At 34.2% G+C, this 13,942-nt stretch overlaps 1 protein-coding gene across 7 annotated transcripts in view; it reads left to right on the plus strand.

Moving 5' to 3' along the window:
- DTWD1 (DTW domain containing 1) overlaps positions 1-13,942 on the plus strand; it is a 35,335-nt gene that overhangs the window by 6,680 nt on the left and 14,713 nt on the right. For all 7 annotated transcript variants that reach the window (XM_032176331.2, XM_032176333.2, XM_032176334.2 and 4 more), the window contains exons 3-4: positions 4,473-4,616; positions 6,746-7,004. In XM_032176331.2, the coding sequence (XP_032032222.1) occupies positions 4,473-4,616; positions 6,746-7,004 (403 nt within the window). The remainder of the gene's footprint in view (positions 1-4,472; positions 4,617-6,745; positions 7,005-13,942) is intronic.

Below are 13,942 nucleotides of genomic sequence, written 5' to 3' on the forward strand. Positions count from 1 at the left end.
TTAGTGTATCTAAACAAATATAAGCATAGAAAAGTACAGTAGAAGTACAGTATAAAAATAGTAATCCTTTATGGGCACTTAGCATGAATGGAGTTTGCAGGACTGGAAGTTGTTCTTGGTGAGTCAATGGTGAGTTGTGAGTGAATGTGAAGGCCTGTGATGTTACTGTACACTATTGTAGTTTTTATAAACACTGTATACTTAGGGTACACTACATTTATGAAAAATATTTTTCTTCAATAATAAATTAGCTTACTGTGACTTTTTTACTTTATAAACTTTTTTAAAAACTTGTGATAACACTTAGATTTAAACACAGACACATTGTACAGCTGAACAAAAATATTTTATTTCTTTATATTCTTACTCTGTAACCTTTTTTCTGTTTTTATTATTTATTTATTTTTACTTTTTAAACTTTTTTGTTGAAAACCAAGACACAAACACGTTACCCTAGGCTTACACAGTGTCAAGATCATCAATATCACTGTCTTCTTCCACCTCCACATCTTGTCCCACTGGAAGCTCTTCAGGGGCAATGTATGGAGCTGTGATCTCCTATGATAGCAGTGCTTTCTGGAATACCTCCTTAAGCACTTACCTGAGGCTGTTTTACAGTTAACATTTCTTTTTTCTAATTAGAATGAGTGTACTCTAAAACTAAAAAAATTAAGTGTAGTATAGTAAATATATAAACCAGTAACAGGTTTATATTATCATTATTAAACATTATTATATAGCATGCTTTTATATGACTGGCAGTGCAGTAGGTTTGTTTACATCAGCATCATCACAAGCATATGAGTACTGCACTATGGTGCAATGTTACAATGGTTACACTTTGCTAGGCCATAGGAATTTAGAGCCTAGAATTTAAAAGGCTCTCTTGGGGAAAGTTGATAATCCCATGGGAAAATGCTTAGGTCTCCTTGTCAGTAGCATTTTGATAAACTTGGGCAGAAAGATTTGTGGTAAGTCTTTTTTATAAAACATAGGTGTTCGAGAGCAGATTGATATTCTTTACTTGTTTGAAAACAGAATGTCTCTACTCAGACTGCCCTCTGGTCAACACTATTTTTTTTTTTTTTAAACAGAGTTAAGCTTTAATGTCCATACGAAGCCTCAGAGCAAATGTTTTTGTAGCTTGTAAAAAAGCAAATTTTTTTCTTTCTTTCTTTTTTAATTATACTTTAAGTTCTTGGATACATGTGCAGAACTTGCAGGTTTGTTACATAGATACACACGTGCCATGGTGGTTTCCTGCACCCATCATCTACATTAGGTATTGCTCCTAAAGCTACCCCTCCCCTAGCCCCCCACCCCCAGACAGGCTCCAATATGTGATGTTCCCCTCCCTGTGTCCATGTGTTCTCATTGTTCAACTCCCAATTATGAGTGAGAATATGTGGTGTTTGGTTTTTTGTTCCTGTGTGGTCAACACTATTATTGTTACTCTGTACTCTTCTCATTACTTAAGAAATAATCTTCTTTTAACATGTGTGAACTAGAACACAAACATGGATTTCCATTATTTGATCTGTTTCTGTGCTTTGGTTTTATGATGCGAGAGATCTCATGCTCATGGAAAACTAACAATACCTGGACTGTGTACAGGTTTTGCATAATTATGCTTGCAGACTTTAGTTCATAAAGCTTTGTCTTTTATCATATAATTAAAAAAATAGGCTAGGCACATGATTTATAAAATTTGTCAATAACACTCCTGTGTTCTTGATATAAATGATACCCTCCAAGATAGCTAGCTGGTCAGAAATATTGATAGCTTTTGGAATTTTCAGCTTTACTCGTCAGCCATATAAGAAGGTCACTTTTATGATCTGCTGTCTTTTTCTTTTCTTGTCATGATCTGCTTCTTTTTCTTTTCTTACTTCGTACCTTCCCTGGGCTAAGATAATACTGACATGGTGCTCAGAGACCCTAGGGAGAGGGAAGGTAGTTTCAACTGAGACCGAGTGTCATGAGGAAATTCTGATGTAGTGTTCAGCCAGAAGTAGACTGATGTACAATCATTTGTGAACTGCCTACTTAAATGGTAAATTTTCCATAACTAGAAGTTGGTTTGATGATTAGAAGCAATTGGGCCTAACTTAAAAATGATCATTGGGCCTAACTTATAAATGATTGCTAGGCTTAAGTGGGGAGGGTAGGAGATACAGTGTTTGAAACCCTAATTGAAAACTATTTGAGGAATTTATTTGTAGACCAAGGTCTTCCTGGGGTGTATTATTTATATGGTTCTGTCCCCAACATAATTTTCCAGGAAGAAAAAAATGTGAAATTGAAATTATTTAGTAGCTGCTCCATTCAAAAATAGTTTTGGAACTAATGATACACACACACAACATGGAAGAACCTCAAAATAATTATTCTTAGCTAAAGTCAAATGAAGAGTGTATATTGTATGATTTCATTTATATAAAATTCTAGAAAGTACAAACTATAGTGGCAGTGGATTACGGATTGCCTGAGGAGGGCAGTGGTTGATGGTGAGAGGAGAAGGAAGAAGGGCATGAGAAGACTTTTGATAGTGGCAAATCATTATTTTGACTGTAGCAATGGATTCAAGAATTTAACATATGTTAAAACTTATTGGATTGTACACTTTAAATATGTACAGTTTAAGACATAAGAAAAATAGTTTTGTCCTCCAGGGTAAAATAGTGTGCCCAGGGTAAATTCCTAGAATCCTACTTATTTAGCATGGGATGGGAACTTGGAGATGGTGGGACTACCAAATAAAACAAAAGGTCATTTAAAAGCTGCAGTCAAGAACACATCTCCAGAGGGTTTCTTATATATAGTAAGGGAGATATGATTTGGCATTTTTTTCATAATCATGGCTGAATGCAGTACTTGTATAAGCATTACAAAGAGACCTAACCAAAAAAGCCAAAGTGAAATAAAAAAAATGCAATTTACGAAATCCAAGAGAATATTATTTTTGCATAGAGACATGTTACAAACAACATCTATAACAAATAATGAAACTTTAAGGGAAATACTTAGGCAACAGGGGTCCCCAGTCCCCAGACCACAGACCAGTACTGGTCATAAGGAACCAGGCCGCACACCAAGAGGTGAGCTGCTGGAGAGCAAGCGAAGTTTCCGTCTGTTTACAGCCACTCCCCATCACTCGCATTACCACCTGAGCTCTGCCTCCTGTCAGATCAGCGGCAGCATTAGATTCTCATAGGAGCATGAACCCTGTTGTGAACTGTGCATACAAGGGACCTAGATTGCATGCTCCTTATGAGAATCTAATGCCTGAAAATCTGTCACTGTCTCCCATGTCCTAGATGGGACCATCAAGTTGCAGGAAAACAAGCTCAGGGCTCCTGCCGATTTTACATTATGGTGAGTTGTATAATTATTTCATTATATATTATAATGTAATAATAATAGAAATAAAGTGCACAATAAGTGTAATGCACTTGAATCATCCCCAAACCCTCTCCCCCAACCCTGGTCTGTGGAAAAATTGTCTTCCACGAAACCAGTCCTTCTTGGTGCCAGAAAGATTGGGGACTATTTAGGCAAGATGATTTTGAAGAGAGTTTGTGATATAAAGATTACACCTCTTAGATCTATTGTTACTATTTTTTAATTGATAATTATTTAATTTGTGCTGTTGAAAATGTGATGCTGAAAATCATGATGTTTCCTGCAAAGGATAACAGTTTTGACTTGAAAGTATGTCCAAGGAACAGAATTTCAACTTGAATTTTAGATCTGAAGCTTTTTGCCCAAACTTACATTTCCTTTTAAAATAGCGTAAGAGGCCGGGTGTGGTGGCTCACTCGTAATCTCAGCACTTTGGGAGGCTGAGGCAGGCAGATCGCTTGAGATCAGGAGTTCAAGACCAACCTGGCCAACATGGTGAAAACCCGTCTCTACTAAAAAAATACAACAGTTAGCTGGGCATGGTGGCAGGTGCCTGTAATGCCAGCTACTTGGGAGGCTGAGGCAGAATTGCCTAACCCAGGAGACGGAGATTGCAGTGAGCCGAGATCACACCACTGCACTCCAGCCTGGGTGGCAGAGTGAGAGTCCATCTCAAGATAAATAAAAATAAAATAAAATGGCACAAAATAGGCAAACCTAAAGTGTATAGGATTTATAAAAATGTGCTTGGCACACATGGTGAAATGCAAAGAATTGGAGTTAATATAACTTAAATGAAAATGACATTGGAGCTTTTCTTTAAGAGAAGATTCTCTGTTAAATGAGTTGAAAATAGTTGTCCTAGTACATGAATAACAATGCCAAGGAAGAAATTTGGGTTGGTTTTGTAACGATCACCATTCTTAATATTCTGGTATATCTTTTAAACCATATGTGTATTTATAGGAATTTATTGTGAGCTTCCTATTTAGCTTTAAAGACCCTTTTTATTAACATAAAAATTAGAATGTTTATATTTGTTTTTTTATTTGTCCTTTTTTTACCTTTAGCTTCCATTGAAGATTGACATCATTAAACATCCAAATGAAACAGATGGCAAAAGTACTGCTATACATGCAAAACTCTTAGCACCTGAATTTGTAAACATTTACACGTATCCTTGTATTCCAGAATATGAAGAAAAGGACCATGAAGTAGGCAACTTAGTTTTTATAACTCTTCACATTGGATATAAAAATGAATTTTAACCTCCATTGCCTTTCTGAACTTACTCAAACATAATTTAATATTTTTCTTAATAAAGTATTATGCTCAGGTAGTGTTAGACAATATACAGTTTATTTCATTGATATCTTCAAAGATCAGATGATTCTAGACTGCTATGCGTTTTTGAGTCTTTCTGCATTTTATAGCTCTTCTGCCTTATTTCTTCAGGTTTTTACTCCTTTATTTTACTCTTCTAAAAGAAGAAAGACTGAGTTAGGATATTCAGGAATCCTCCTAAATTAAGAGCTTTAGTGCATAGGCTTTATAACATTTCTTTTGGCTGCTCAGAGGCCTTCGTTGCTCAGTTTTAGATTCTTAATTGGTTTTCACCCAGTTGCAATTGTCACATTGGTGAGATATTATGGGTCTTCTTGCTGAAAAGTAATTTTACAATGTGTCTCAAAAAATTAGGCCTTGGATACTGAAAGAAGCGCGTAAAAGCCTTTTGGTCTCTGGAGGCCATTTGTTGGTGTGGCTAATATAGAAACAAAATTAAAAATTAGTGCATTCATTTGTTCCAGGAAGAACTTGGTAAATTTTTACTTTCCTATTTATATCTATATCTATATCTATCTATCTATCTATCTATATATATATGTTTTTTTGGTTGAGTTTATATAAAAAATTATGTTTGTAAATAATATTTGAGTTTTGGATCTAGGAAAATATTTCCTTCTCTGGTCAGCTAGACTCCATTTATGTTGATTAAATAGAATGTAGTGCTATGTTCTGTAAGGAGATGTGATATGCTTATAATTTAAGAAAATTCAGAAGCCCTGGACTTTGCTAACTGGATATACGGGGAAATATAGACATGTATTATGAATATTTAAAAACTTTTACAACTTTGAAATGTATAAAATTCAAGGTTTTTGCTTTTTAAGAGTCTTGCTCTGTTGCCCAGGTTGGAATGCAGTGGCATGATCACAGCTTGCTGCAGCCTTAAATTTCTGGGCCCAAGCAATCCCCATACCTCAGGCTCCTGAGTAGCTGAGGCCATGGGTGTGCGCCACTACTCCCAGCTAATATTTTTATTTTTTGTAGAGACAGGTCTCACTATGTTGCCCAGGCTGGTCTGAAACTCCTAGGGCTCAAGTGATCCTCTCACCCTGGCCTCCCAAAGTGCTGGGATTACAGGCATCAGCCACTGTGCCCGGCCAAGATTTTTTGTTTTGTAATTTTATTTTATTGTGATTTTGTTTTTATCTTTTTATTTTAAAAATTTGTGTGCTCATTGAAGAAAATTTGGGAAATAGAGAAACATATGGGGATAAAATTGCCTTGATTCTCCAACATTTATTCATTTAACAAATATTTTCTTGGTGCCTGCTTTGTGCCAGGAGCTGTTCAGACATTGGAAGCTCTAACAATATAAATCTCAGTAAAAATGTGTGGAAAGAAAAATGGTATCATATTTATGTAATTTTTCCTGGAAGGTTAGATTTTTTCATTTTAATTTTTCACTGTAATAAATATACTTAGATATTGTAAGTGTGTTTAGGATTATTTTATGACATTCCCATAATGAGATCGTTGAACCAAAGGGTATGAATATTTTAAGACTCTTGATTTAAATTGTCAAATTGCTTCCATGAAGAGTTATGCTATTTAATCCTGCCCTCAAACCACCATTTCCTCACCAGCATTCACTATATCATTTGCTTTATCTTTGGCTTATGATATAGATGAAAATGGCATTTAATCATTGAACAGTTTTCAGTGGTTCTTTTACGAAGTATAATGTACTTTGCTTTTTATCTTATGAAAAATTATATAATTTAGTCTTTTTATTTCAAGTATGATTAACTTGGCATCTATCAGTCAGTGAATAACTTATTTGGAAATAGTAGTTATAATTAGTATATTATGATTATAAATTAGTAGGGGAGAGCCAAAAACTTTACCATACATATTAAAGAACCATATACAATAGAACCAACCTAATGCTTGTTTCTCAGATATTCAACATGTCTTTCTTAAAATTTTAAGTCAATCAAAATTTATACATTTTGAAGATCATAGTAGCACACTGCTAACCCAATTTTCTTTGTTTTAGGTTGCACTCGTTTTTCCTGGACCTCAGTCTATCTCAATAAAAGATATTTCTTTTCATCTGCAAAAAAGGATTCAAAATAATGTTAGAGGCAAAAATGATGACCCTGACAAGCCATCTTTTAAACGCAAAAGAACTGAAGAACAAGAGTTCTGTGATTTGAATGACAGCAAGTGCAAAGGCACAACACTGAAAAAAATTATATTTATAGATAGCACCTGGAACCAAACAAACAAAATATTCACTGATGAGCGACTTCAAGGTAAAAAAAAAAAAAAATGTTTTTTTGGGCTGCTCCTCCCTCAGACTTATTTTGAAAAAAACTTCAAACTTACAGATAATTTGAAAGTAGAGTTGCATTGAATACCTATACATTTTGCCATATTTACTTTATTTCTCTATTTTTATTATATATGTGAGTGTGTATTTATATATTATATATATTTTTGGTTGATCAATTGAAAGTAAGTTTCAGGCTTTATAACACTTCACCCTTAAATATTAAATGTACATTTTCCTTTTTTTTTTTTTTTTGAGACAGTCCCACTCTGTTGCCCAGGCTGGAGTACAATGGTGCAGTCTTGGCTCACTGCAACCTCCTCCTCCTGGGTTCAAGTGATCCTCCCACCTCAGCCTCCCAGGTAGCTGGGATTACAGGTGCCCACCACCACACCTGCCTAAATTTTGTATTTTTAGTAGAGACGGGGATTCGCCATCTTGGCCAGGCTGGTCTCAAACTCCTGACCTCAGGTGATCCTCCTGCCTCGGCCTCCCAAAGTGCTGGGATTATAGGCATGAGCTACCATGTCCGGCCTAAGTGTACATTTTCTAAGAATATTCTCCTATATTAATAAAGAATGACATCTCTTTTATAAACACTCTAATGGTGAACACGTTTACTAAGATAGATCTTCTCTTTTGTTTTTTGTTTTTTGCCTTACAGGTTTTTTGTTGTTGTTGTTGTTTGTTTGTTTGTTTGTTTTTGAGAGGGAGTCTTGCTCTGTTGCCCAGGCTGGCAGTGGTGCAATCTCGGCTCACTGCAACCTCTGCCTCCTGGGGTCAGGCGATTCTCCTGCATCAGCCTTGCTAGTAGCTGGGATTACAGGCACACACCACCACGCCTGGTTAATTTTTTTGTATTTTCATAGAGACGGGTTTCACCATGTTGGCCAGGCTGGTCTCAAACTCCTGACCTCAGGTGATCTGCCTGCCCTGGCCTCCCAAAGTGCTGGGATTATAGTCGTGAGCCACCGTGCCCAGCCTTCCTTACAGTTTTTAAAAATAACTTTTTTGAGGAAGAATTAACATATAATAAACTACATATGTTTCAAGAGTATTAAAGTTTTCTCATATGTGTACAGCTGTGAGACCATCACTACAAGTTAGAAAATGAACCTGTCCATCCCCTGCCAAAGTTTCTGCCTGACCTTTTATGGTCTTTCTCATCCAGCTTTCCCCACAGCACACTTCCACACTCTCCAACCCCATCTCTAATCAATGATCTATATCTAGTCATTATAGATTAGATGCATTTTCTGGAATATTATATAAATTGAATCATATAATATGTACTCTTTTCCTTTTTTTGGTTTGGCTTTCTCACACAAAATAAATAACTTGACACTCATTTTTGTTGTAGCATGTATCAATAGGTCATACATTTATTGCAAAGTAGTATTTCGTTGTATGGATATGCTACAATTAGTGTTATCTATTTATCTGTTGATGGACATTTACACTGGTTGTTTCTCATTTTTTACTATTTCAAATAAAGTTGCTATGACACTTGTGTAAAAAAAAAAAAAAAAGATGTTCTCCTGTATAATAAATACAGTACCATTATCACTCCTAAGAAAATTAATGAAAATTACATAATATCATCTAATATACTGTCCATATTCAAATTTCCCTAATTGACCCAAAAATACCTTTTGTAGCTTCCCCCCATATAGCATTTAAACTCGTCACAGTTTATTTGGTTATTATGTATCTTTAGTCTGTTTTAATCTAGAGTAGTCCTGTTTTTGTTTTTCGTGACTTAGACTTTTGTGAAGAGGACAGGTCAATTGTCTGAATGTTTCATTGTGATTAGTTTCAGTCTAAATATGTTGGCTAGGATACTTAAACAGGTAAAGATAAATCCAGGGTTGTCTATGTCTAGTTTATATCTATCGTTTGGGTATAATTATTAATAACATGTAATTTCACTCTCAGAATCATGAACCTTTTAGCTGATAAATTGTATGGTTAACCAATTCATAGGTGAATTCATACTTTATTGTTGCATCAAATTAGGATGCACATAATGCAAATTGTTCTAATATTTGTGATAACTTTCATTACTTGATTAAAGTGGTGATTGCCCAATCTCTCCATTATAAAGGTTTATTTTTTCTCTTTGTAAGTAGTAGTAATCTATGGGGTGATGTTTTCAGACTATGAACTGTTTCCCAAAAACTTTTCACCAGTGATTTTAGTATTCATTGATGATCCTTGCATAAATTGAATAATTACATTGAGAATTGAAAAATGGGGAAATTTTAATTATATGATTTCTTCCTACATTAGTTAGCCAGTATTCTTATGTAAAGAAGAGCTTTTCCTTTTTCCCCTGTTCTTTATTTCTTTCTCTTTCCACCCCTTTTTGAGATCACTATGATCTTATGGATTTTCTTTTTAATTCAGTATGCTATAATTTATTATATGCTATAATAATTTATTATAGCATATTGATGCTAATCTTTTTGATAATAATCTTTTTGATGCTCTAGTTCTCTCAAATTTTGCCAGTGGAAACCCTTCCAAGTACTTCATGGCATGGCCTCATTTGTCTTTTTGGTACAACAGACAAGTTCACTTGTACTTTTTTTCTGCCTCAGACCTGGAATCAATTGTTTTTCTAAGAAGCTATAGTTTCTTTTAATAGGAAATGGTATTAGAAACTAAGATCTGGTAAATTCATTACTTTTGGGATGTCATTGCTTCAATGGATAGAGCCAGGAAAAATACATAGTTATGTATCATGAGTTCACACAGATAGTTCCAATTCATATTTAACATTATAAGGATTTTTATTTCTTTTAGAGTGAAAAACTTGGTTCCTAGTAATAGTGATTTAAAACTTACTTTACTTGTCCATGTATGATTAGAAGGCAAGAAAGCTATTCAGTTGATATTAGGCAGTAGCTAAAACAGTTTGTTTCAAATTGGGAGAGCTTCTCTCAGGCTAGTGTTAAAAATGTGCATTATCTACAAAAGAACATTTTGACACTTTTTGGAGTCTGATTGGTGTTCATTAATTCCAAGCTGAAGTGAGTGACAACACTAGATTTAACTAGCTTAATTTATATAGTTTATGCATCTGAGATCTTCATACACATTAGTAAAGTTGCTTTGAAAGTCTAATTGTGTGCGCTTTGTGTCTTATGTGTGTGGGAGAGAGTGAAGGGCAGGTACTACGGAGCATAAGATCTTTAAGAAATTTTGTTGCCGATATTTGATAGAAAGACAAACGCCTAAGCCCTAAGGCTGTGCTCTTTGAAAGAGAGAAAGGGAACACTGCCTGCCACATTCCTGTGGGTGTTTACAGCAGGTTACTTGCCAGTTTGAAGATTTTTCTGAGCCATTTTTCTTTATGGTTACCTTATATGGTAATTGAAAAGATCAAATGAAAAAACATAAGTAAAAACCCTTGACAAAACTATAAAAGGAATTATTGTGGTATTATTCAAAATCTCTTTTCAGAGTGTCCGAATTTGGCTTGCCTAAAATCAGATTTGTACAAAAGATTTTTGTTATTCCTTCCCAATTCACATGGAAAGTATCATATATTTCAGTTCTGTGCTAGATCAAAAATTTTTAAAGGGGCTTCTTAATCTCTTTAAAATCATAAAAGGAACAGATTTCTAGAGGCAAGTTTTCTGCATGACCTACTTCAACCCCTGTCCTTTGTGGCTTCTCATTGCACCACAGGAAACAATTAGGGCTCTATACATATCTATAACCTCTGTATATGTGAAATATATACATTCTTGTGCAAGTACAAGCTCCTCTAGGAAACATCCCTAGGAGCCACATTGCTGAGTTGTTGAGTATAAGAATATTCACCTTTACAGGATAATGCCAAATTGTTTTTCAAAGTGAACATACAAAGGAATATTTCCATCATTAAGTTACTTCCATAAGAAACAATCCATGGTTTTTATAAATTATTGGCTTTAGGCTTTAAAACTTTTTGTCATTTCATGGGAGTAATCTGAACAAACTGAGTCTATACCTCAATTAAACCCTCAGGTGTATTGGAAATTATGTTTCCATTATCTTACTATGAATGCTGAGGTTAAGAATCCTCTTAACAATGTACAACCTTACAGTTTTGCCAAATTTTTACAGAAAAATAGCTCTGTGTGTTCTACCAATGTCAAAATAAAACACTTGAAGGCAGAGTGCCTAATTTAATCATAAAAGGTAAACCTAAACCTACAGGTAAAGAATGATACAACATTCTTAAAGATTTATCATGGGAAGCCTTGGCAGACTGTAGGGGGAGACATTGTTTCTTTTTGTTGGGTGGGAGTCCAAATTATATTTAAATGGCATTATACTGTAATTTGTTATAAAAATTAGCCAGCTCTTTCCCTTCAGTTTGACTGTATTGATACAACTTTTAAAGTGATAACTTTGTTCACATTATAAGCGTTGCCTAAACTACACTCCCTGTCAGTGAGTGAGTGCTGTGTCCTGTACTACCTTATTCAGTCCTCACATCAAATATATGAGGTAAAGGATGTCACCCTCACTTTGCAATTGAAGAAACTGAGGCAGCACTTTTGGAAGGAAAAGCCATTTGTAATTATCTACTTTAAGTTTCTACTGCTAAAATATTTTACTAGTTTTAAGCCAGGTGTAGTGGCTCATTCCTATAATTCCGGCACTTTGGGAGATGAAGGTGGGAGTATCACCTGAACACACGAGTTCTAGACTAGTCTAGGCAACATAGCAAGGCCTACATCTCAACAAAAAATAAAGTAATTACAAAGGTGTGGTAGTGTGCACCTGTAGTCTTAGGTACTTGGGAGACTGAGGCAGGAGGATTGCTTAAGCCCAGGAGTTCAAGGATGCGGTGAGCTATGATCATGCCACTGAACTCCAGCCTGGACAACAGAGCAAAATCTCACCTCAAGAAAAAATGTTTATGATTTTTACTATAATTTTATTATAAAGTTACTGATTGTTAGAAATACTAGTGTATAAAAAAATTTTGCATTCAAGAAACTGAAATATTTAATGTTGTCTAGAATGCATACATAGAATGGTAAAAGAGACTGGAGAAGTTCAAATTATGAATGTCTTATTTTATTCAGCATGCCTGGGCATTTGTTCTTTTATCCATGGTGCTGTGGCATCATTAAAAAATTTTTAAGGTTGTCATTGACATGATTAGATTGTATTTTAAGTCTAATGGAAAGAATTGGGCTGGGACATGACTTCAAGCTCCAATTCCTTCACTAAATAAGCAAAGAGGTTTTGTTTGTTTGTTTTTAACTGTTTTATATTTTTGAATAAATTGTGATACTTATGAAATAATATATGCACACACACTTGCACACATATATATGTAACATTAAGTTATAAAGCATAATGATATAATGAACAATTAAGAACTCAAGCACCAGTATTTCTAACTTCCATTTACCTGTGTTTTCCCTCGTGCCATTCCCCTTCTTCCCCTGACAGTTATTTTCCTGAATTATGCTTTTTTAGATTATAGTGTTATATATATGTTTTCATAAACTATATATAATTTAGTTTTGCTTTATTTTGACCTGTGTGTTGTTTTCTTGGGACTTTCTTTCTAAAGTCACATTTTGTTTCTAGCGTTTATCTATATTGTCATATCCTGTAGCTATAGTTTATTCTATTTCACTGCTGAATAATATCTGTGAATATACTACAGTTAATCTGGTTTCCTGCTAATGAAACACTTTGGTTATTTCTAGTTTTTCCTTTTACAAATAATGCTACTACACACATTCTTGTGCAAGTACAAGCTCCTCTAGGAAACATCCCTAGGAGCCACATTGCTGAGTTGTTGAGTATAAGAATATTCACCTTTACAGGATAATGCCAAATTGTTTTTCAAAGTGGACATACAAAGGAATATTTCCATCATTAATGTATAAGAGCTCCCTCCATTGATCCATAATCTCTCCTACCTTGGTATTATCAAATGTCTGATTTTTGCCAATTTAGTATTTTAAAATGGTGTCTCATTGTCATCTTCATTTACTTTTCTCTAATTACTAATAGGATTGATAATTACATTGTTTGTTTATTTGGCCATATATGTGTTCTATTCTGTGAAATATCTATGCCCATTTTTCTAGTGTTTTATCTTAATTGATTTGTAGAAATTCTTTGTATATTCTAGAATATAGATAATGTTGCAGAATATCTTCTTGCAGTTTGTGGTTCATCTTTTTAATTTCTTTTCTTTTGAGGAAAAAAATTTTTTAGTGTGGAATTTATCACTATGTTTGTGTCTTGTTTGAATCCTTCTCTTCTGCAAGGTACTATATGGCTAATGATTTGCCTGAGATTTTTTTGTATTTTCTGTGTAAGTAATGCCAATTGCATTTCTTTCCAGTTCTTATCCATCTAATTAATTTATTGTTCTTTATTACTATGTTAAATAAGACCTCTAATGCAATATTTAATTGAAGCCCAATTCTTTAATTGTAGGGGTCATCTTTCTCATGTTTTAATCTGATAATCTATATCTTTTAAATAGTAAGTTTAGTTTATTTACAATTGCTGTGAGTATTGAAATAATTGGATCTACTTCCTACCATCTTAATTTTTATTTCTATTTGTCCTTTTTTATAACTTTTGTTTCTTTTTTTGACTGAGGTTTTTTCTTATTCTATTTTTATTCCTATTTCAGTTATTTTAGAGAATTGCCCGTATCACTTAAAAAGTTCAAAGCCAAACAATGTTTAACTCTCCTTTTTTACATTGTATGGACTTCATATGCTGAAGCTTCCTTCAGCCTCCTCCTGGTTCACATTGTTATTGTTAATATCATTATTTTTTTCTGTCCTTTATTGTCAGTCTACAAAATAGATATTATTATTGTTTTTGTTTTATATGGGCAACATTTATCTGGATTTGTATAGATGTTTACCATTTTCTTTACTCGGT

The sequence above is a fragment of the Hylobates moloch genome, unplaced genomic scaffold, assembly GCF_009828535.3.
Source record: "Hylobates moloch isolate HMO894 unplaced genomic scaffold, HMol_V3 SCAFFOLD_14, whole genome shotgun sequence".
Lineage (NCBI taxonomy): Eukaryota > Metazoa > Chordata > Mammalia > Primates > Hylobatidae > Hylobates > Hylobates moloch.